The 24,668-nt window shown below is 43.1% G+C and overlaps 1 protein-coding gene across 6 annotated transcripts in view; it reads right to left on the reverse strand.

Annotated features, from left to right (window-relative positions):
• The window catches only part of GABRA5 (gamma-aminobutyric acid type A receptor subunit alpha5), an 88,035-nt gene that overhangs the window by 60,501 nt on the left and 2,866 nt on the right, over nucleotides 1-24,668 (reverse strand). For all 6 annotated transcript variants that reach the window (XM_084773952.1, XM_084773949.1, XM_084773951.1 and 3 more), the window contains 3 exons: nucleotides 9,403-9,524; nucleotides 7,784-7,851; nucleotides 7,474-7,694 (listed from right to left, as the gene is read on the reverse strand). In XM_084773952.1, the coding sequence (XP_084630078.1) occupies nucleotides 7,474-7,694; nucleotides 7,784-7,851; nucleotides 9,403-9,524 (411 nt within the window). The remainder of the gene's footprint in view (nucleotides 1-7,473; nucleotides 7,695-7,783; nucleotides 7,852-9,402; nucleotides 9,525-24,668) is intronic.

Genomic DNA, 24,668 nt, shown 5'->3' on the forward strand with positions numbered 1-24,668 from the left:
AAATGTGTTATAGATACACACTGAAGTTTTCTTCATCCATCAAAAAGGATGAAATGACATCATTTGCAGGAAAATTGAGTCAGAGGCCATCATGTTAAGCAAAGTAAGTCAGACTCAGAAAGACAAATTCTGCATGTGTTTTTTCATATGTGTAACAACACACATTGTTATTAGAAGAGGAACTGTGAGATAAAATGAAGGACTCCAAAAGGGGGAAGGTTGGGAGGGGAACAAGGAAGGACAGTTGGGTGTGAGCGAGAGACAGCATATCATAAGTTGTTTTCCATGTTGGAGACAGAATAAGCTGTACATAGGTGTACACAAGTGTCATGAAGGAAGAACTGGGAATATTTGCAGGGAGTAAAAGGATGAGTGAGGGTGAGGTGGGGAGCTAGGAGGAGAGCTGGGTGACAAATGTGGACAATAAATACAACAATATATGAATGAAACTGTCATAATGAAACAAATTATTTTGTGAGCTGATAACAATAAAAAAAACTTTCAAGACATAGTTTGCACTGAAAATGCATACCATCTTCCTCATAGACTTCATCTTATCCCCAGGTGATTTCTCATACGGAATGCAAATGGGAAAACTAGGTAAACAACTGCTGTGATGTGCTGTGTAGGGAGAAATGACCAGAAACATTGTCATGTTTAGTACAGGTGTATTTTTCCTTTTTTACTATGTATGATCTGGGGCTATGTGAATTTGAGGACGTAGAGCCCACACGTATGAAGAGATGATTGTATGTGGGTGACACAGAATAAGACCCCTTTCAAATATGTTAAATATGGAATACTGGCTAATCTGACTGTGCGCTATTAAGCTTGTTGAAAGCCCAGAGTGCAGAGAGGTTTAGTGGTTGCAGCAGACTGGCAAGAGGAGCAATCTGGAAGAAGAAGAAGCAAGCTTCACAGTCATATCTAGGAGGGCTGCGAGCCAATGAATGAGCAAAGAGCTGAGCAATGGTGGGTTCATGCCTACAGGAAACCTGATGGAAACAGACAGATGAGAGCAAAGATGTGCGTGCCATGCTCCAGACTCCAGGCTCCAAAGTTAAAATCAAGCAGTAAAAGGGGCTTCTATAAACTTTACAGGGAAGGAAGGAAGAAGCAAGCTGATGTTATTAGAATCTGTACAATGACTGACTGCTATGCATATTCTCAAACCGGACTGGTTGTTAGTGATCATAGAAGGACTGCCAATTCACTCTCACATAGAGTATGGGGAAGAAATAAACAATCTCTATCTTAATATTGGTGGCAGTAATGATGGCAGATTCTCTGGAGAACAACTTCAAGATATTTACCTGTGTTTTTTTCCCAGTTCCTAGAACTGGTCCAAAGCATATATTACCATAGATAGAAGACCGAAACAGCATGAACTTCCTACAGACTCATGGAGGTGAAATACCTACACAATGGAACCCAATGTGTCACAGTTTCAGAAAAGGTTCCAATGTATGTTACATTAAAGAACAAAATAGATTTCAGGGAAATAAGCCATTTAAAATCTGTGGAAGTCTCGTGAGTGTCTCTCTCTCTCTCTCTCTCTGTGTGTGTGTGTGTGTGTGTGTGTGTGTGTGTGTGTGTGTGTGTGAAACGAGCAGAGACGTGAATTCATGCTACCCTCTAAAATATTATTGTTGGCTCTCTGCTCCACTGTTATGCCTTGTGTTCCCCAAGTTTTTAAATCAACTGCAAGATTCAGCTAATATACTGTTGGTTCATAATTTGTATATTTATTTTCATTTTATGTGTGTGAATGCTTTGCCTTCATGTGTCTGTGTACCACTTGCATGCCTGGTGCCCAAGGAGGTCAGAAGAAAGCATGACATCTCCTGGAACCAGAGTTACAGATGGTCATGGGTGCTGGGAATTGAACTCAGGTCTTCTGCAAGAGCGTCAAGTGCCCTTAACCACTGAGATAATTTTACAGCTCAGTTTATAAGGTGGTTTTTTGTTTTTGTTTTTTTTGCTTTTGGTTTGCTCTTTGTGTATGTGTGTGTGTGTGTGTGTGTGTGTGTGTGTGTGTGTGTGTGTGTGTATGCGTGCTTCAGAGATCTATGTCAGCTACATCCCACTTTACTTTTTTCAGACAGTCTCTCAGCTGAACTAGATTTCACTGATTGGCTGGCCTGTCTCACAATTAAGCTCAGGGCATCTTTCTGTCTTTGCTTTCCAGGACTGGGATTAGATGTGAGACAGCACTTCCACATCTGGGCTTTCTCTGTGCATTATGGGATTTGAATTCAAGTCCTCATGCTCATAGACCAAACACTTCACCACTAAGCCATTTCCCCAGTCCCATAATAATGAGACACTATATTATGTATAGATGTTTACATTTGCATATTTATACACATACTTCACTGTCCACTTAAATTTTCCTAGTGTAAATGTATAACACTCTTCAGATGCGTTATCCCTAAGTCAGATATTTATAATGTGTTATTCCCTTAAATCACACTTTTCCTGGTTGATGACAATCTTTGAGTTGAACTGTGAGTATACTGCTCTCTAGTGGGCATTGGGCTGATGTTCATGTTTACTCTACCAGCATTCTCAGCAAAATGAGTCTTAGACCCAAAGTTCTTACAGTATTAGAAGAAATAAAAACAAATAGTGATGGAGGTGAATATGACCAAAATACATTATATACATTATGAAGATGTCACAATGAAAGCTATTATTTTGCACAACTAATATATGCTATTAGATTTTTTAAGAATAATTTTTAGGGTGTTTTGTTTGTTTCCTTTTGTTTTTGTATTTTATGTATGCTTTCTTCAAAGTAAAGTAACAGAGGGCAAACACATTGGGCAGGAGACAAACTAGAAAGGCACATGATGCACCCAGTGCTGGAAAGTGATACTCGGTTGTGTGCTCTGGTACAGTGGTAAAACTGTCAACATTCTGGCATTCCTGCCCTTAAAAATGTCGTGCAGAAATGAAGGGATCTCAGGTGAAAGAGCAGCTGGGTTTTCTGACATAGGCAGGACTCTGGCTCTGCAAGCTTCCTCCTGTAACTCCTTTCTTATCTCTAGTGCTTTTGTCCAACAGCCTAACAACTTCAGGCAGGAGCCCATCATGCAGGGTTATGCTGCCTACGGTGGTGCTCAAAGCATTATCTTACAGAGCATGCATGCTCAGAGGGTCCAGGGAACAGGAAAAGAAAAAGCAGGCATTGGTAGCCAGGTAACCTGCTCGTACAATACAACAACTCACAGCCTAACACCGTACCCCTGAGCTGTAGGGACTTTCCCAGAAGGTGTTCATGTTCATCCTCCTTGCAGCGATGACAGGAAGTCCCACCCAGAAAATAAAAAGTAATTACACAGGCTGACCATAGCAAGTCTTGGAGAGCATGAGCCTGTCTCTTGGGTTCTTATTTTCCCTCCTTCATGACCTTAGGAAGAAAGGCCTGGAACATCTCCATGGAGGCTTCCTTGGAAGGGACCCACTCCCCAATGCTGGGCACACAGTTCTAGGGAGGGTGTGTGCTGAAGATGTCCTACCAGAAACTACTGATCACAGCCTAACTTCCCATGTCAGGCTTGCAGATTTGACATGAAGAGGTTGTGAAAACGAGACACAGGAGAAGCAATATTTTGGATTTCATATTAGTCATCTTCTGAGTTAGCAAACTATAGACTGAACTTCTTGGACCATGCGCATGTATAGATGTTTCCATTTGCACATGCATAACACATATTTCAGTGTTTTGTTAAATTTTTTTAGTTATAAATATATAATATTCAAATCTCTGCAACCACAGAGAGCCACGGTCCAAGGAGCCTTGTGCTGATGGAAAAACATCAGCAACACTCAGGATGCCACAACTAACCTTGACCACCAGCCTTGAGGAATGAAAGGCATCAATGCAGGACACTTTCAGTGTAAAGTGGGTCGATTGAAATATAAACCCTTAAAAACATTATAAGTCTCTGGTTTTACCCTTGGGCTTCTTGTTTGTTTCATTGCTGGTGATGGGAATGGAGCCTGGGTTCTCATACATCCCAAACTCACAATCTACCCCTGAGCTACATTCTTAACCAAAAATGGCTTCTTTCTGAAGATGATGGGGAATGTCAGGGGCTTTCTTTAGGCTTAGAGTTGTTGGTCACGTCTGTCTTTAGATGATGCAAACAATGGCCCATTGGTGCAACCCTAAAAGGGTTTTTAGGCCCACCTGTGATGACAATTAGCTCCTTGTAAGTGTGTCAGGTGACAGCACTTGGGGAACACGCATCAACAATGGTTAGAAAGACTCCCAGCTTGCTCAGTCATGTGTGTTTTTAAATGACTGCTAACTTAAAATACTTCTGGAGGTAGGGTGGGGATTGTAAATAAAAACCCTATTCAAGTATAGCCAGTTTTTTTTGGCTTTTACTGGGTTTTATTGTACTGGGGGAACTACAATTTTGTAAGACAATGGCTACTGTTTTTAAATATTTCTAGGACTGCTTAGGTTTAAAAGGGTACTATGCAGATATAGCTTTCCCTACACATTCATGTTTCATCTTTTGAATTAGATACAAGATCTTACAGAAGAGTGAGAACAAATTTTACTTGAAAAAATGTACCCATTTGCATATTTCTTCTATTGTTTGATGTCATGAGCAATATCATAATACACATTTCTGTATAGATGTCCAGACCATGTTTCTTATGACCTTCTCCAGGTGAATACTACCCAGGAATTACTGCACCAATGAAAATCACTGTTTTTGTATGGTGTGTTAATTGGGTATCTGTCCCTGTAACAAATCCCTGCAAAATATCAATTTAAAAAGAGAAAGGGATCTTTTTGGCTCATAGTTATGGAGATTGCAGCAATCGTCTGTTAGCTCCATTATTTTGGGCTTGTGGCCAGACAGAACACAATGGCAGAGCCACACCATGTGTCTCATGCTAGGGAGCCGAAGGGAGGAAGAGGAAGGCTAGCACCACACCTCTTAAAGGTCCCACTTCTCAGTACTGCTGCTTAGAGGCAGCCTTTAGCGCTGGCCTTGGAAGAACATTCATGGTCTGAGCTACAGTGCCTGGTCTGATAAGTACCTCAGTGTTGAACAGAAAACCCTCCCAGCCTACCCCGAATTCCCAGGATGGGTGGGCACTAAATGCTCCTTTGCCAGCATGTGCTTTGTGTATTGGTAGTAATTTTTACTGTCATTTCACCGTCTTTGATAAATCAGTAAAATGCTGGCTTTTTTTTTTTTTGTCAGTTTAACAAAAATTTAGACATATCTGGGGAGAAGAAAATTTAACTGAGAAAATGCCTCCATATGATTGGCTTGTAGGCAAGTCTGTGGGGGTACTGTCTTGATTTGTGGTTGATGTAGGAGGGCCCAGCCCCTGTCGGGAGTGTGACCCCAGAAAAGTGGTCAGAGGCTATATAAGAAATCAGACAGAGAAGGCCATGGAGAGTAAGACAGTGAGCACCACTCCTTCATGGCCTCTGGTTCAGTTCTTTCTTCCAGGCTCTTGTCTTAAGTTCCTGCCCCAGCGATGGACTGTTACATGCAATTATATGCTGAAATAAACCTTTTCCTCCCCACATTACTTTTGGTCATGGTGTTTATCTGAGCAGCAGAAACCTAACTGAGACAATTTTAGCACACTAAGGTGCACAGCAGTTCCAAGAACTATTCCACTTCTCAAATGTTGTAGACTGAGAGAAAGAAAACTCATTATCAACTTTGCAGCTCATTAACAGACTCGCTCTGCATAAACAACCACTCATTACTGCCACAAGTCGCTCTGGCTCTCATCACTCTTCCCTTCCTTCTGGGCATGGCTCTCAACAGACATCCTAATAGGATGTTCCTAGATCCAGTAAGAATGTGGCTGCCTTCCAGCGTTCAATTGTTATAGATCAAGCACGGATACTGCTGAAATTGTGGCTAACCCTTTGATGGTTCTGTGACCCTGAGACAATTACCAAACTTCTCCGGGCCTCTCACATATTAAACACGAAAGTATTGCCTGTGCCTGGCTAGCAGAACCCTGAGAAGCACAGGACTTGATGATTTTGCCCTGAAAATGATACTCAGCAAGGGGCTTTCTATCTTGACTCTCCCCTCTACCTCCACTCCTCACAAAGGCAATGTGCACCAGCGTGTGGCATCACACTGCTTTGAGTAAAGCTGCACACTTTATGATGTATGGCTTACATTTGTGACCTAACCATTCACCTGAAAATGAGACTCAAGGGCAATAATCCAGTGGGATGGTGGATATCGTTACTCTATGAACAATGTCACTCCCACAATTGCCTCATTGAGTCCTTCAACCCAATGCTAGATGCCCCCTAGCGTGCTCCACGAGCTGCTCTCTGTCCTGCACCTTTCTCTGCTGTACTGAATGCCATTGCAGACCCTTTCTTGTCCGTAGGGTACTGACCTAAGACTCGTTATCAATTTTTCCACCCACCATTTCTCAACTTCTTTACAGACTCCTTTACATGGAGAATGTGCTCTTTAAAGATGCTCTCGCACACCACGTCCAGCCACAGGCAAGAGTTCACGGGCAGTGCGGGGGGGAAGGTGAAGGGTTGGGCAGAAAACGATATGCCAAGATGTGACTCACAGACTTTCTCACTACCACTCGTTATGACAAGTGTTGCCGTCAGATAGGTACAGAACAGTATGTCCATGTATCCTTGAGGACCTATAGTTCAAAACACAGCTTCCATAACATATCTATGTTATTTTCCATTTATGTATTATGTATTAAAACTCTTTTTGAACAAAAATTTGATAAAATAAATTCCACAGATATCCAGATGAGTTGGGGGGCGGGTGGGGAGGATCTAGGAAATGCAGCCTTATGGGTTTTTGTCTGTTTCATTGGTTGGTTGGTTGTTTTTATTTTCTGTAACATTGAAAGCATTTCCTGAAGCCTACTTAGACTTGCCATAGAAACTGGAAAGCTATGAAGACTCTTTCTTGCTCATTGGACAATTCATTGATTAACTGAAGTCTGTGAATAATTCAGCGTGAGAGTGACAAATGTCATTTTAGGTTACCAATATTAAGACTTAATCTTACTATTCAAATCTTATCAAAACATAAGAAATCGGTTTTGAAAGCTTGAAAAAGCTGTACAACTGGACAAAATGGTTTGTTTTAGGTCCTTATCAATGTCTGCATAAAATACAATTTCCCTCTTCCATTATCCAAGCCACTACTTTCAAAAGGTGCTCTTGAGCATGTACCAAAAATAAAAATGCATACAAATGTTAGTGGCCATGGACCTTGGCACCCCAGGGAAATAATCTGATAGAGCCTTACCATCTGTACTTTTCAAAGTAGAGGTGCTCACCCTGCGTGTGCATCCCACCTCTGACCCTCACACCTGTGTAACCTTCAAACCATCTACATACCAATTAGGCCACTGAGTTTTGTCCAGGTATGTTCAAGCCATCAACTGACCTGGCCTGCCACCCAGGGGTGCTCAACTGCTCACCGCATGGTATAGAGAAGTGTCCCATCATCCTCCAGCCTCAGCAGCTTGTTGGGTGTCGTCATGTTGTGCGCAATGGACTTTTTTCCATTGTGGAAAAATGTGTCTGGGGTCCAGATTTTGCTTGCAAGGAGGTTGTTGAGAGGGAGACGTTGCATGGGCCCCTTGAACCGCAGCCTTTCGTCTTTCCAGCTTTGTCGGAAAAACACATCTATGGTATATTCCTAATGCAGAAGAAGACATCTCAGTGGGAGAGGTACTTTTCACAGTACACTCAGTGAGCAAATTTTCTGTGTTGACCTTTGGTACCTACCATTTCTGTGTCGGACACTGGGCCAAAGCTGGTAACGTAGATATCTGTTCGCACCTGGGTGATTCGCTCTGAAACGGAGACACAGGTTGTTTTGCCCTGCCTTACCATACTACACTGTATCGATGTTTTTGTGTAGTGCTCAACTTCATTCTTTGAAACCATGGCACAGCTATGTGTTTTGTAAACCTGGGAGGCTTGAAAAATACTCAATGGGCCTGGGCTACTTCACACTATAATTCAAATAAAGCATCCATCATTAGGAAAATAGCCTGGGTCTCATGGTACCTCTCCCTCTGGGGAGTGGTCCTCAGGAGATGTGGATGGAGATAGGAGGTAAAGGCACGTACAGAATTGAGCAAAATCATCAATAATACTGGGACAAGGGCTCTTGTTTTCCCTGGTTCATGAGTAGAGACCACATTTAGAATGCACCACCACCACCCACATTGAAACACTTCAAGCTGCACGATGCCATAGTGGGCTCAGATAGTCTCATGTAGATCCTCTTATGGTGACAATCCACTTATGAATCATTCTGTGTAGTGTGATTTTAGTGTCTGCCTTCTGGATAAGATACAAGCCTTACTGCAACCTCTGGACCAGAGTGGCACTTTAGGCTTTCTGCTGAATGAATCAGAGTAGTAAAGGCTGCCTGAATAAAATTGTGTTAAGAGTTAATGGCAGAGCCAGACATTGAGGCACATGCCTATAATCCCGGCACTTGGGAAAGCAAAAACAGGTGGATCTCTGTGAGTTCGAGACCAGCCTTGTCTAAGAAGCTCGGATTCCAGGACAATCAGGGCTACACAGAGAAACCCTATCTCTGGTGTGTAGGGGAGAAAAGAAAAGAAAAGAGAGTTGATGGCTGCTCAGGTGCCCTCCCTATGCTTTGGCCCTCTGAATGTGCGAACAGAGATGGCACTGTTGGGCACTGAGCCTGAGAATGCCTTTCGATGGGGCAGAGAGATGTGGCCAAGCCTTGAGGACATGTCTTGCACTAAAGACTATGAGTACACATCTGTGTTTTCTGTGACTCTCCATTAATAATACAGACATCAGAGAACTCATTTTACTTCAAGAATGCATCTGGCAAAAGGTCTACACCTCACTGTATGTATAGTGACAAAGGTAGTGGACAGAGGGTGGAAATAGTTTCTATTTCATAGGTGGGGTCAGGGGACTTCCCTCTTAGATAAGCAGAGGCAATGTAAACACTTCAGCTATAGTCTCAGTGAGAAACCAAAATTCCAACAAGTGAAGTCACAAAAAAAATCTGCAGTGGGCAGATAAGAGAGTGGGGACGTTTTCTGTTATTTCCTAAAGGAGTATGCTCAGCTTTAACAGCACGTAAGAACTAGGTTTCTCCCTGAGGAGCCAGAGAGGACAGTCCGATTATCTGGAAAGCAGGGAGACCTTGAGAATTTGATAAGGAGATCCCTTCCCTCCAGCTCTAAGCATCTGGAAAAGGATAACACCGGGCGCAAGGTAGATGGGTTCTCAACTCAGACTCCTGACAAAATAGTCCTCTAAGGCAGTATCTGAATTTCAGCCAGCATATCTTATGGCTGAGGGTGATGTTTGCCTGGGACTTCAGAACCCTCAGCTGGAAACAGACTCACCTCCCAGCCCAGGCCGCAGTCTGTTGTCATAGCCATCCAAGAGCCCATCCAAGATCCTGGTGAATATAGTGATGTTGTCATTGGTCTCGTCTTGTACAGAACTGGTCGGCATTTGTGAAAAGCTTTTAAAGAGAGAAATGAAAGAAATTAAAAACAAAATCCCAATGCTTCATAGGAATATTTTTTTTCAAGATAGGTACACAATACTCAAAGGCATCTGACCTCGGAGGACTGGCATCTGAGAAATAGACAGCTCACACTGCCTCGGCAAGCCACTGGATTCCCTTAATAAGCTCTGTATTTTTAATATTCTTACTTTTACCCTAGGAAAACTTAACATAGTGCTCCAGGTTCTCCACTTCTTTTGGGGGAGCTTGAGGTCCATGTTTCTTTTCTAAATGCCAGGCTGGTCTTACAGGAGGGTGTGTTGTGGCTGTGAAATATTGGGTCACAGAATGTGGCTATCAGTGCGTTAGCCATGTTTGAAAAGCAAGTGAGCTTCCGTACATGGAGTAGCAGGGCTATGAACTCACAGGGATTTCAGAACTTTTCTTTAAATAAAAACAAACAAGCAAACAAAAAACCTATGCCCCAAAACAACAACAACAAAAAACCCCGAGTTTGCAAGTCATCAATGAGAGCAGGGTGGCTGAACATTTTAAACCAAGAAAGGTATGGTGGAGTCCATTTTCCATCTCAGCACTCAGGAGACAAGACAAGCAGATCTCTATGAGTTCAAGACCAACCTGCTCTACATAGTGAGTGAATTCCAAGCCAGCAAAAGTTACACAGTGCGAACGCCCCCCCTCCCCCCCCAAGTTGGAAGACAAGAAGATGAGCACAAATCTCACTGCACCCTTACCAGAAGACTGGCCTTCAGAAAAGGAGCAAGAATATTCTGAGAATATTCTGCCTCTATTCAATGGTGTGACATTTTCCATACTCCACAAGAAAGTGGACTTGGAGATGGGAGCCAGAATTGACCCAATTAGATGCAATCAATGAAACCAAGAACTTGGTGAGGCAGATACAGAGCAGTTCTGATCTCAGAATCTACCTGGAAAAAAAGCAGAACAAACCAAGGAGACTACCTGGGGGGACAGGAAGTCTGCATCCCAGAAGACAGTAATGTGTCTGAACACCACAGATTCTCCTCCATTTATTTCAAAGGTGCAGCCACCATGTGATGAACAAGATGGTCTTGGCTTCACAGACCCAAGGCAGATTACTGGATGAAATTCAGTACTCTTGGCACTCGAGAAAAGAGCACATGATTCCTGGCACTTCCCTGGGAAGCCTGGCTGTCGGATGCCAGGGCTGCATAAGCACTTTCTTCCGTGCAGTTGTTGAAATCAGAGTTGCCGTCTCTCTGTGAGAAGCTGAGGTCAGAATGCACATGCCCTTTCCCTGACTCCGCTCTTGAAAACCATACAGTTGCATTGATTGCATCTAAGCAGATCAATCCTTTACTGGCCCCAGAGTGAGTCCCTTTTGAATAAGCGTAAAATTGCTTTGATCTAATTTTCACATCACCATTAAAATGCACACAGCTGAAGCTCTCACAAGCTAATAATCAATCTTGTTAGTACAGAGCCCACACATGTGAGTATTTTATTCTGTTATTTTAAAATACTATGTGCTTCATGTCTTTCTTTTCTTTCTTTACTTCTTTCTTCCTCTTTCTTTCTTTGTTCCTTTCTTTATATTTCTTGAGACAGAATCTCTCTGTGTTGCCAGACTTAGCTGTCCTGGATCTCATTCTGGAGGACAGGCTGGCCTGGAACTCAAAGAAATCTGTCTCTGTCTACCTCTTCCTCCTGAGTGCTGGGATTAAAAGCATGCACTACCACTACCTGGCTATACTATGAGTGTCCTATTTCTCACACCCATGATAATTTCAAGCTTCAGAGGAAACAGTGGAGCCACCCATAGCTAGCATCTGGGTGAAAATCCTTGAAGCATATGGGCTGCATAAGCAGCTTGTTGTACTCTGGGTTTGCCTGGTTGTCTAATAACTGGTTACAAAAAGTCTGGCCTCATAGTCTCCTTCTCATGACATTCAGAGATGGTCAGCCCGGTTACCCAATTTTAGGCAATGTCCAAATCCCTCACACTGGAAGGGCCTCACTATCTCTTCCATTTAAAAATGAACGTGTGAGACTATGCAACAGGAGGGGGGAAAAACAGCAGCAACATTGTCTCTTCTCACAGGTGGGTCAACTTCATCCAAAAGCCTCAAGCACAAAGGTGTCATAAATAGGCGATCCAAGATTTATAAACTGTATCTTGTTCTGGCAATTGCATTTCTGAGTATCCACACTGTATATGCTACCTGTGAATCGGACATTTCATAGTTATCCCAGTTATCAGGTGGACTGTCACATCATTGTTATGTTCAATGTCAAGTAACATTTATTTTTCTTGATAAATGGCCCTCAAGTACAGGGCTAAAGATGTTGGCAATTTAATTACAGTGCATAATATCTTTTTATTTTATTGTTGTTGTTCTTAAAAATCTTAGGATGCCTAATTTATAGACTGAACTTTACCACGTGTGCATTATAGGAAAAAATTAGCAGATGTGGGCTTTAGCACTACCCACCAGAGATTTGGAATATATCCCCATAATCAAGAGGCAGTTATTTCATGTTTCAAGGACTTTTCTAAGCTGGTCCATTATCAGTTGCAACATGTTCCTCAATCACATCCCTGGAACATGCCTGGCCATTAAGAGAAGATAACTTGGTGGCATCAATAGCTATTCATGACAGTGTACCACACTGTTGCTTAGTTCCCTCTCTCTCTGTCTCTGTCTCTCTGTCTCTGTGTCTGTCTGTCTGTCTGTCTGTCTGTCTGTCTGTCTGTCTGTCTGTCTGTCTCTCTCTCTCTCTCTCTCTCTCTCTCTCTCTCTCTCTCTCTCTCTCTCTCTCTCTCCCCTCTCTCGACATGTGCACTGCCTCATTGTTTCAGCCACCTGGTATGTTCCTTGGATCTGACTCTTACTTTATACATTCCCAAATTGTCACCAATCCCAGAGATAGAGACAACACTATCGAATTCTGGAGCTGTTTCCATTTATTGGACACACATTTTAACTTATTGTTTGATTTTTATATGCATGGGTGTATTGCCTGCATGCATGTCCGTGTAACCAGTACATGGCTGGTGCTCACAGAGGACAAAGGAAGGACCTGTATCATTTGAGACTGGAATTATTGGATGGCTGTGGCTCACCATGTGGGTGCTAGGAATTGAACCTAGGACTTTTGGAAGAGTAGTCAGTACTCTTAACTTGAGACATCTTTCCAGCTAGACACAATTTTAAAGACATATATATTTAAATACCTATCACACTCCTTGTCTATAATGACACTTTTCTTGGAGGAATTTCAATATCTTCCCTGTCCTGCTATAATTGCCTTCTGCATTGATCTTTGTTCCTTCATGTAGCAACATTCAGGGCTGAGGATGTGGAATATTTTCTTTACTGTATTAAATAGTCATGTGCCAGGAGTAGAAAATGGCATTAAGAAAAAAAAGTATCTCGAAATGCCTCTATGGCAGAAGCAGGGTTTGCATTTTACTGCTGTTGGTTTTTCTCTTTGTGTTTTGTTTTGTTTTTTGGTGGAGGGGGGAGGAGGGACAAGGGTTGGTTGGTTGTTCTCCGTAATCAACCATCCCCAAAAACAAATCACCTGCACTACGTGTCTGTGCAATGGCCTATTTTCACAGTGCGGAGGAGAAGGCTAGTACTGTTTGCTGCCCTGGCACGGTGCCTCCTTCACCCACAGATATCCGGGGACTTGGTTATGCCCGCATCAAGCTGCAAGAGCTTCAAGAACTACTTCTTAGGCCAAAAAGAAAGTCCATTTGGCTCAACAAAAACACATGAAAAGGGAAACAGTGGGAACACACTGGGATCTGTGTTCTGTGGGAAGTAGTGGGTCTGAAGAAATTCGGCTAGAGCCATGGTGTCTTCACCGAGCAGACATCAGCATCTTCACCAGGCAGGCTTTGGGGTCTTCAATGGGCAGGCCTCAGCGTCTTTACCAGGCAAGTCTCAGCATCTTTACCATCTATCCTAACACTGCTGAGTGTGTTCACAATGGTAGGTGAACTCCTGATTCAGGGGTAAGATAAAGATCTTTGACGGAGTGGGTGTGTGTGTGTGTGTGTGTGTGTGTGTGTGTGTGTGTGTGTGTGTGTGTTACTTGTAAATGTGGGTAACTTATAATCAAGGCTAAAATATCCACATTCTCTTAAAACATGAAAATTTCTTTTTTTGAAAATTTCTTTATAGCTTATCAATATTATTTATGGAAACATGATGCACTTATCTAGCATTTCAGTTCTAGCACTTTCCACATTTGTTGATCTGCTATAAAAGGGATTTTTGTATTGTTATTATTGTTTGTAAAATCACAAGAAAACCTACAGAGTAAACTAACCTGGGCCCGTGGAGGCTCACAGAGGCTGAACTGCCAACCAAAGAGCATGTATGGGCTGGACCTATGTATGTATGTGTGTAGCAGATGTGCAGCTTGGTTTTCATGTGGGCAGCCTAACAATTAGAGTGGGGGCTGTCTCTGACTCTGTTGCCTGCCTTTGGATTCCTTCTCCCTAGCTGGGCGTCCTTTTCTGGCCTCAGTGGGAGAGGGTGCATTTAGCCCTGCTGTGATTTGATGTACTAGGGGGTTGTTAAACACAGGGAGTCTCCCCTTCTCTGAGAAGGGGAAGGAGGAATGGGAGAAGGGGCTGTGAAGGTGGCACTAGGTGGGGAGGTGGGAGGGGGCTATGATCAGATCATAAAGTGATTAAATAAATTAATTAATGGAAAAATAAAATAGAAGGAAGGAAAAAACCTCAAGCGACACCTCATGCTGGCTAGGATGTGGAGGAACAGGAACACTCACTCCTCCATTGCTGGTGGGTGTGCACACCTCTACAGCCATTTTAGAAATCAATCTAGAGGTTTCTCTGAAAATTGGGAATGGATCTATGTTAAGACCCAGCTCTACCACTCCTGGCAGTATACCCATAGGATGCTGCACAACACCACAAGGACACTCGCTCAGCTACACTCATAGCAGCTTTATTTGTAAGCGCCAGAAACTGGAAACAACCTAGATATCCTTCAGCCAAAGGATGGATAGAGAAACTGTGGTACATTTACACAATGGATTATTACTCAGCCTTTAAAAACAATGACATCATGAGATGTTCTGGCAAGTGGATGGAACTAGAAAATGTCATTCTGAATGAGATAACCCTGATACAGAAAGATGTGCATGGCACATACTCACTTATAAGTGGACGGTAGCTATAAAGGATAACCATGCTACAATCTACAGAAGAATCCAAAGCCAAGTACCAAGGAGGGCTCAAGGGAGGTCATGTGAACCCCACTGAGAAGGGGAAATAGAATAGACATTGTAGGTGGACAGGGAAGGGGACTGGCACGGGGAGGGATGGGAACAGGAGGGACCATGTGGGGCAAGTTGGAGGGAGAGAGTGACAACTGGAATGGGGGGCATCTACAGGATGATCTGCAAACCTAGGGCAATGAAAACTCCCAGGAATCCATGAGGGGGGCCCTACTGAAGACCCCTAGCAATGGGGGACATGGAACTTAAACTAGCCATCTCCTGTAACCAGGCAAGACTTCCGATGGAGGGACTAGGACACCAACCCAACCAAAAAAAAAAAGAGATTCTTAAGACAAGAGAGATGCCCTTCAATATGGTAATCAAAACCTGTGGATGCTCAGGTCCCTTTTCTTTTCTTTTTTTCTTAAATATATACTACAATCAGGTCCTTTTTATAACTGCTGTGAGTTTGCATAGCCTGTCCACACAGCCTCCCTCACACCTAAGTTATCTCTAGACCTGATTGTGCTGATGGTTATTAAGGCATATTCAGGGAACGACATAAGGGAAAGTCAACACACTCAGTTACAGAGGCAATTTTTCCAATATTTTTCATCAAAAATTAAAAATGTGTGGTCGAATCCACAGATGCAGAATCTGCAGTTATGTTGGACCAACTGCATAGAACCAACCTAACCTGTTTAAAACATCACTACTCTTTTCACCTCCTTGCCTAGTTTATACAGAAAGCCTAAGGATTTGACCCAGTGACTCCAGTGATTTTGTTTTAAAGACTAAAGGACACATACCAGCCTTGTTTTCCAGCCTTGTGAAAACTGTCTGCAGGATGGGAGGGGACAGTAGGTTGGTCCTGAATGTCCACTGAATGCTACTGAAAGTTGGCAGTCCAACTTCCAATTCTGATAAAGGTGATTTAGGAACCAGCATCTCATGAAATCTGATTCACTGAAGGGCTGGCTTTCCAGGCAGTCTTTAAGAGAAAGAAATTGTGGGTATCTTTGGTAAAAGCATATTCTTTCAAGTACAGGAATCTGTCCCTCTCAACATTGCCTCATTCCTGGCCTTTCCAAGGCATTAGCGTCTTCTCAATTTCTGGCCCCTGGAGACTAGGGTTTTACTGCTCTCAGAGAGAGTAGGAAACAGTATCTGTGGAGACTGACTCCTACCTGGTGACCTCTCTATGGGGTCCTAGTGGAAAGTGAGTTAGTTTTAGGCCTAAAATGGAGGTGAAAGGGCTGCCACAGGGCCCATGCGATAGGCTCCAGCAATCTCTGAGTCTACAAATAGTTCCTCCTCGGGGAATCCCAGTGATGGACCTCCATGTCCTGTATCTGCTCCTATGCCAGTTACTCTGGTGAGAACTAGGGACAGGTAGAAGGCATTGTTGGCCCTGACATCGAGGTATGAAAAAATTTTGTTACTGGGAAATTTCAGTAGTGCACAGAAAGGGTACGAGCTTAGTGCCTCTTCACAAAGCATGGCGTGATGGGAACACACAGGAGAGAAAGAACATGGCCTCTGTCTAGGTGTAGAATGAAAAAAAATAGACACAAAGTTTTGAGTTTGAAGATTGGTTCAAGCCAGTGAAAGGAAGACTGGGGATAATTATGAACAGCCATCCTAAAAGGGCAACTGGTGTTTGTAGAAAGATTGAGAGACGTCTGGTGAAAACCAGCACTAGGGCTGCGCTGTTCTCAGTCACAGAGCACTGCAAGGGCCAGACACTGGGTAACAGAGAGCACTGCAAGGACCAGGCACTGGGTAACAGAGAGCACTGCAAGGACCAGGCACTGGGTTACAGAGAGAGCACCTCAAGGACCCAGCCCTACGCTACAGAGCACTGCAAGATCCAGGCACTGGGTATCAGCATTGCAAGGGCCAGGTTCTGGGTTCAATCACCAATACCACCCAACTTTTAAAAATTCAAAATTGTAACCTGCACCTAGGAAGACAATTAAACACAAATCTACAAAAGTCTTTGGATGCCATGCTGTGCTTTTTAAATCTTCTTGAAGATAATGGTAACCTGAAGTCTTCTTTTTGGCAAGGTCCTTGGACTGCTTATGTTACAGACTTGGGAGAGGCAAGATGGGAGAAGAGAGAGGGCAGTGACTCAGGAAACTACATGGAGATAAGAGATGGGTCACAAGAGTACCATTAGTTGGATGTATTTCTTTAAGAAAGAAAGAAAAGAAATTTTTGAAAAAAGAGGTCTCACATAATGGGACAAAAGTTGGTCTAAAGCAGTTTTAGGTTTTTGTTTTCTTTGGTGTTGTGGTTTTGTTTTGTTTTCTCTTCTTCCCAGTTAGCTGGAACTACAGACATTTCCACCATGCCCCATTTGTTAGAATTTCTGAGCGAGTTGAAGGAAACTGAGGAGCATGAAATCAGGGGTGGGAAACCCAGAGGAAGGCCTTTTCAGATGCACCATACCCACACAGCATGAACTTTGCTGTAGCATTCGCTCATCCCCTCCCATGTCTTCAGGCACTACGTGCGTAAATGTCATCAACCACTGACTGGAAATGTTCAGAAAAACACAGCATCTGTACTACACACACACATGGATTCAATCTTGTAAGACTAGCATTTATACTGTGTATGGGATCTAGAAACAGTTTAGCACACTTTAGGGTGTACACAGGTTACATGCAAATACCGTGCATTTCACATAAGGGACATTAATATCCAGGCGAGCTTCTGGCACCAGCTCCCCAAGAACACCAAGGGACAACGGACCCTGGAAAAGGAGTTTGTTTAGGGATTGTTTTCTCAGTGAGATCTAGAAGAATCTTTCTTTTCTGTGAAGAATTTTAAAGGATCATATGCCAGTATAACTTTACTGTTTACACATCCAGATCATAATATCTAATAAGCATCATGATATATTAAGTAAGCCTGGTGAGGTTTCACTACTACAGTATTTTAATAGGACACTCTCTCCTCAGCCTTGGGAAGGTCATTTGAGCATTGTCATAGCACAGATGGGATTTGGGAACACAGAGTGTGGTGGGCTTCTTTGTGATGTTCTCTCTGCTCCATGACAGCCATGTGTGATTTTACATAAAGTGGCTCAGTAGCAATAACGTCAGGCAGTTCTGATGTGAACATTTTTGTGTGCATTCATTTCTTCCTCAGGTTTTTAGTACTTCTAAGAAACACATCTTCACTTGATGCTTGCTAAAATCCTTATGTAACTTATATAACTCCAAGTAAACAGCCTCATTCACTGATGCTCTCCTCAATTGCCTGTGGAATGTTTCCTTAGCTACCTTACACATAACAACATGGCACACAGTAGCTGGACGATGGCCAGAACATGAGAGCACCCTGTCTCAGGGGGAGAATGTGAACTTAAAATCCATTTCATGTGGCCATGAAATTTTAGGATCTTCTCCTCCCCTCAGAGCATCACTGTGCTGCCCTTCAGTTGCCCAAATCAAAGCTGTCTTCCTCGGCGCCCTTCCTGTACATTCTCCATGCCCTTGGCACTGCTGCCTGCCTCAGAATCCCAAAGTTTATCACTGGGACTCCATAGGCCACAGCACTCACAAAGTACCCTGCCCCTCCCCTGCCGGGAAAGCTGTATACATTAGACAAACCCCCCTACACACACACACACACACACACACACACACACACACACACACACACACACACACAATCTTCCTTTCTCTTGCAGCTGCTCCTGTCTAGATCCTGCCACCTACATGCCAGAGACCTATCTTTTTTAAAGGCCAGGAGGAAACTCTGAATTGCCAGATCCAAGAGTCAAGACCAACTGCTTACCATAAGGGGCTCCATTCAGCAGTGATAACTGCATTTCTCTTCCTACAGAGCTTTCTCTCCAGCCTCTGAAAGCTCTTCTCTTTAGGTTCTAGCTGTTGTGTATAAATCTGCTTACTGGTTTCTTTCTTAAGACAGGGTTCTATTCTGTAGCTTGAAACTAATATCTTCTTGCTTTAATCCCCAAGTGCTGCTGCGTTGTGCTATGCTCGTCTTTTCATTCATCTTCTCTGTACTTCTCAGTCTTGCTCCCACTCTTATACCCTCCTAAGCTCATAACACCACAATGTCTGTGTTCAGTTTCCATCTGTCCTCATGCCTAGTAGCTTTTAAATCATGATTCAGCCCAGTTCTTTTCTGGCTTCCATTTCCCTGTGTCCAAAGTCTTGCTCAGCTTCTTGGATACGGAAGTGGCTTCTCCAGGGACTTGGCCTTTAATCTTGCCCATGATATCCCATAAACACATCCCACTGGTCTAAATAGTCATCTCCTGATGCAAACACCTCTTAAATGACTGCATACCACTTCCATCTCCCCACTTCTTACCCCAGACACCACTTAATTCTTTCTACTCTGCTCCCGCAGGGGATGCAATACTGAGGTCATGTCATTGCTACATCTAAATAGGAACATGCTTGCTAAAAGCTCCTCAGCAAGGCCACCTGGTACAGCAGTATACAGTCTCAGATACCTAGCTGCCTGTAGTAGAAGGGTCACATGACATCAGGCATTCTCATCTCCAAACCAATAAGATAGGATGAGGCTGCGGCTCAGTAAAGTGTTTGTCCTAGCATGCACAAAGCCCTAGGTTTGAGCCTAGTACTGCACAAACTGGGCATGGTGGCACACAATAATCTCACAAGTCAGGGGTGTAGGTAAGAGGATCGGGGCTTAAGTCTGTCCTTGGCTTCACATAGAGTTCATGAATAACATGGGATACATGAGATGATTTCTCAGAAACCAAGAATAAAACAAAAAATGTTAACAAACAAATTCTAAAAATCCCACTCCACCCCATGACCATCTGCAACCCTCAAAGTAAAGGCAGTAGCTCCTCCGAGATCCTATCCAGGTCTATCTCTTACACTGTGATTATACCTCCCATGGATCTCTACCGCCGATGCCAAGCTAGCTGCTGACATTTTCCAATGTCCCCAGTGCACACCTGCTGTGGAACCCTGCACTATCGCCATTCCCTAGCACTGGTTTGGTCTTCTCCACCATTAATACTGTTCCTAAACCCCACTTTCCTCAGGTCCCTGCAGTAACATTTCCTTCCAGCACCTTCACTATCTCTCATCTGATTTACTCTTTTAGTAATCATCATCACTAGTTTGTTGCCTGTCTTTTTCACATCTGAGCACACTCTCATTTTGAAGTTAGTCTCCATTCTGGCCCTTAGCACCCATAATAGTGCCTAGCATGTGGAAAGGGACATATTCATACTACTGTCAAAGCAAGGTGATGACCTCCACCACACTCAGGCAAGGGAGCTGCTTGGGTATGATCCAGGTTGTGATCTTCCTTGTTGTGCTCAGGCCCTACCCAAATGCACTGATTAGCCTTTGGGCCACTAAACCCCATGCATAGTGTAGCTTAACACACAGACACCTGGATCCGTTTAAGCATTTTGCACAGGTTAACCAATACGTCAGCCTTGTGGCAAAGAATCCTCTATTATCCCCAAGTATGACATTCAGAAACTGAGCAAAAGGCTAGTTAAGGAACTTCTGGCCTCACAGAATAATCCAAAACAGAGATAAGAACTGGACCCACCATCAAAAAGACCCTTCATACTTCTCTCTAGTGATCTTGGGACAGAAGCAAACTGGTCGTGAGCTGATGGGACAACTATTTTAGAAACTGAACCCCAACGCCCTGTGTTGCTCTGATTTTCAAGTTCTGTGTGTTTTTCTGAGAAATCTCTGAACTACAGATAAGATGAATCTTCCCTGCATGTGATGCTTCTCTGTGCATTAGCCTCCAGAGACCTTCCAGCAGGCCTCCTGGGCTGCTCAGGAGTGGTTCCATTCGTGAACTAGAATAGGATGCTCTTTTCTAACATATACATTCTCCCACCTGGTGTCATCTTTTCTGCAGTACCATAAACATTAGAGAACAGTGGAATGGCCTGTGTAATAGGAACTCTAGCCCTAGGAGGCATCCAGGAGGCAAAGGGTGATTCTATCACTTTCATCAGGAAAACTTGGACACAATTCCATCAGCTCTAAAGCTGGAGTTCTTCTCTTGCACCTAGTGAGGACTTGGTGAAAAGTAAACAGCATATTTTAACAACAGCATTCTGCGAATACATGCAATACCTGCACTGCATGTTGGTAATTCTTGCTGCTATGAGAGTGAGGTAAGATTTCTTTTTGCTTTTTAATTCTAATACCTCCCTTTGAATTCCAGACCAATTAAAATGTCTGTTTTGTGCCACCAGCTCCTCATAAAAATCCAAATACTCACAATGCCCCTCCCCATTAAACCCAGCTAATGACTCATCCTGGAGCTTAGGGCCAGCCTACTTAGCAGAGCTGTGCTTCCTGCCATGCCTCTCATTGCTGCTTACTGAGCACTGGTGCATCAAACATTTTAAAGTCAGCTTTATAAAGTACGAAAATACGCTCATTTTTTCTGTATTTTAAAACAGGGTTAGAGATGGCTCTATAACCCCAGTGAGAGGTATGCTGGACCCCCTTCCTTGTCTCTGTCTGCTCATCTCTGCAGCCTCCGTACAGAGCAATAGTTCAGATCTCTCCCTGATAGCTGCATTAGCTGCACTGCTGTAGTGCTTTTACAATCATACTGGCTGTGTGTCCTGGGCCTCAGGAACCTGCAGCTCTGTGGAAGGATGAACCTTCCAACCTCAGAACATACAGTGAGTGCTGGCATGATACAGACGTGCTTACTGCTCCAGTTAGGAGAGGCAGCTATCCTTTTTTTTGTTGGACCAAATGCCAGGCTGGCACATGTGTACACAGAGGAAGAAAGACTTTTCTTCATGTTTGTAAAAGCCTGCTTTTCATTGCCAATTTAAAAATATTGTTTTCCAACATGTATTTGAATTGCTGCTCCCATGTAATAGAATTAAAATACATTATTCTTTTCAATAAACAGATCTCTATGTCAGTACCAATTACTGAATGGAATCTGACGTTATCTTATTGAGCTGATAATCCGCAAATGTGCCTAGCAATTGTTACTGGCCTCTCAAGTCTGATAAAGTATGGTTTTTAAGTGATGATATACTAATTCCAGCTTAAAATTAACATTATATAATTTGGTAGTACTTTGATTCCCTATACTGTTTTAGGGTTATTTTTCTACGCTGTGCAATTTAGATTGCTGGTTTCATTAAAATGACCATAATAGCTTAAACAACTCCATGTGTCTGGATGAGCCACGGCAGAGGCTGACTATAAGGCCTTGGTTCAGTTGTATGCTTGACTCATGCCCTGTTCTATAATTCACAATGGATAGTAAAGTTATACAACTATTGAAAATGAGCTTCTGGCGACTAAATTTAGAAAAGAAGATGAGGAGAAAGACAAATTATTCTCATGGTATTTTCAAAGCAACTTCGCATTAACTGTCTTATGCAATCACCGAACATGCTTCCTTGTTCACAAATGCGCCTTCTGCTGATGAATGCGCAGATTTTTACAAATGTGGTGTGTCAACATGTACCTGTGCAGAGCCTGAAGTTTTGCCTCCTTCTCCTTCTCCCCTGTCTGAATTTGCATAGAACTCCTTAGCCCTGGCATCTCTCAAGCCTCCTGGCCGTGTTTAAGAGCACCAGCAGTTCTCTGATCAAACTAGGACCTTTGTAACTTCCCTTTTCAACTTCCTTTGAACCTCAGTCACAGAAATCACTTCTTTAGTGGAGGGAGGAAGGGACAGAGAATTTATTCAACCTGTTCCCTTCCCCAATTTCAGAGTACAGAAAACTTTTTTTTTTCTAAAGCCCAAAGCAGGTGATACATTTCAGGGTCATGCTCCCAGCTTCTAGGTTGGTTTGACATAGCACAAAACTGTGGTCAAAGAAAAGAGCAGAGAATGGAGCTGAGCAGGGTGACACAGAGCAGTCCAGCGTGAGAAATCCTGGCAGGTTTGGGCCCTGTATGGCTCCCTAGTCAGATACTCATCCATCCCGGATGCCAGCCACAGAATGGGATAATGCCACTGCGCTCATAAGGTGGCTCCTCGGGTTTACGCAAAACATTGTAATGCTGGGTGCTTTGCATTGTAGAAATATTATTCTGTCAAGATTTAAAGTCAAGGAAATTTTATGAAACTAACTGGGTTTCAACACAATTATTCCTACATAAAATTAATCTTTTAGTAAGCAGACACTCATCTAAGAAGAAATAAGTGAAGGCTTGATACGTCTTGTGATGTGTTCTGTGTACACTGTGTGCTGCAAGGCTCCCACCTTATCTAAAGAAGCTGAGCATGTGCTCACAGCAGCTGGTGTATGCATCCACTCACAGGACTATCTTCTAATAGAAACAAATGAAACACTTAAGGGATTTGCACACCAAGTGTGCACTACACAAGAGAATTTAGAGCAGGAAAATCAGAACTAATGTAAATGTCCCAAAGTAGGGGCTAATGGTTGCCCACTCATGCACTGGCACAAAAACTACCTATTTAAACATCACACAGAAGAAGGTTGGGTCCAAAAACTAACAAAAGGCTGAGTAAGCAATATGACCCAGATACATACAATACACACAGCAGCGAGTGGTGGTAGGAACCAGAATGGGAAAGCTATTGGGAATTTATTACACCCTTCTTTCTAATAAACATGTCTGTTCTCACATCTTTTCTGGAGTTCATAGGTACTATTCTATAATAGTATCTAAAACTTAATATCTTCTCCAAAAGTTAATGCATTTGGAAGACTGAGGGCTATCCTCAGACCTAATCAGCACTTTCTTCCAGAAGCTGACAAGCCCATCGCTACTTTATAGAAGACCCCATAACATCACACCGGTGAGAAACTGACTAAACCCATACACATAACGTTCTACTTCCGACTCCCCTCTACCGGAGAGGGTGATAGCTTCTTGCTTTATTCGATTCACAATTAGAGTTATTGTGCCATATCCTATAAACTGGACGTTCCCAAGACAGCACTGCATAGCATGGACATTACTTCTAGAATATCACTCAGTATACACAGGATATCAGAAAACTAGCCAACTCTTTTAATGTATTGATTTGCAATGGTGGATATTCATGAGATTTCATTCATGTGCATCTTCCATTCAGAAAAGCAATGTAGACACTCCAGCTTATAGGATTTAATAAAGAACTTGCAAAGGAAAATACCTCATATAGTAAGTGAAGAAGCAAAATGTCAGAAAGGGAGAACATGTCCTCTGAGCATGAATAAGGTAAGAAAAGCATCCAATAAACAGATATCAACACATCTCTTATGGTGTGTCTTGTGACCAGTGAAAAGTACAACCTGATAGACAGAGTGTGTGCTTCTCAATTTCAGAACCAAAGTTACCAAGCATTGACCATAAAATGGACTCCAGAGTGTATTCTGCATGTGTGTAAGTCATAAATGGACAGAGGTTGCACAGAGCCCACAAAGCCACCTTTTTCCTGGCAAGTAGGTATGTCCCTGTTAGAGAGTGACATTTCCTGCCTGGGCTCTGGACATTCTCTGCCTTTCTCACACTTCCAATCTGAGCAGAGGAGGAGAGAAGGAGAATAAGAAGAGAAGGTGAGAGAAAAGAAACAGAGGGAGGTGTGAGAAAGAGAGAGTAAGAGGAGAAGAGAGGAGAGGGGAGAGGAGGGAGGGAGGGAGGGAGAGAGAGAGAGAGAGAGAGAGAGAGAGAGAGAGAGAGAGAGAGAGAGAGAGAGAAGAAAGATAAGAGACATGAGGTGTGGAAATAGGGAAGACAGACCAACAGGACTCTGTCAGATTCTGGGAATGCATTTTAACTGCCCCTAGGTACAAGCCCGAGCCCTTGTGGGAATTTTGTCCAGCTGAGTGGCCCAGTGAACATCTACAAAGCAGCCTGTACAGTGTATACTGATGGAAACAGGTGACTGTGTGCTGCAGTCCTTTCAACT

This window comes from Acomys minous (genome assembly GCF_964271855.1).
Source record: "Acomys minous genome assembly, chromosome: 2".
Lineage (NCBI taxonomy): Eukaryota > Metazoa > Chordata > Mammalia > Rodentia > Muridae > Acomys > Acomys minous.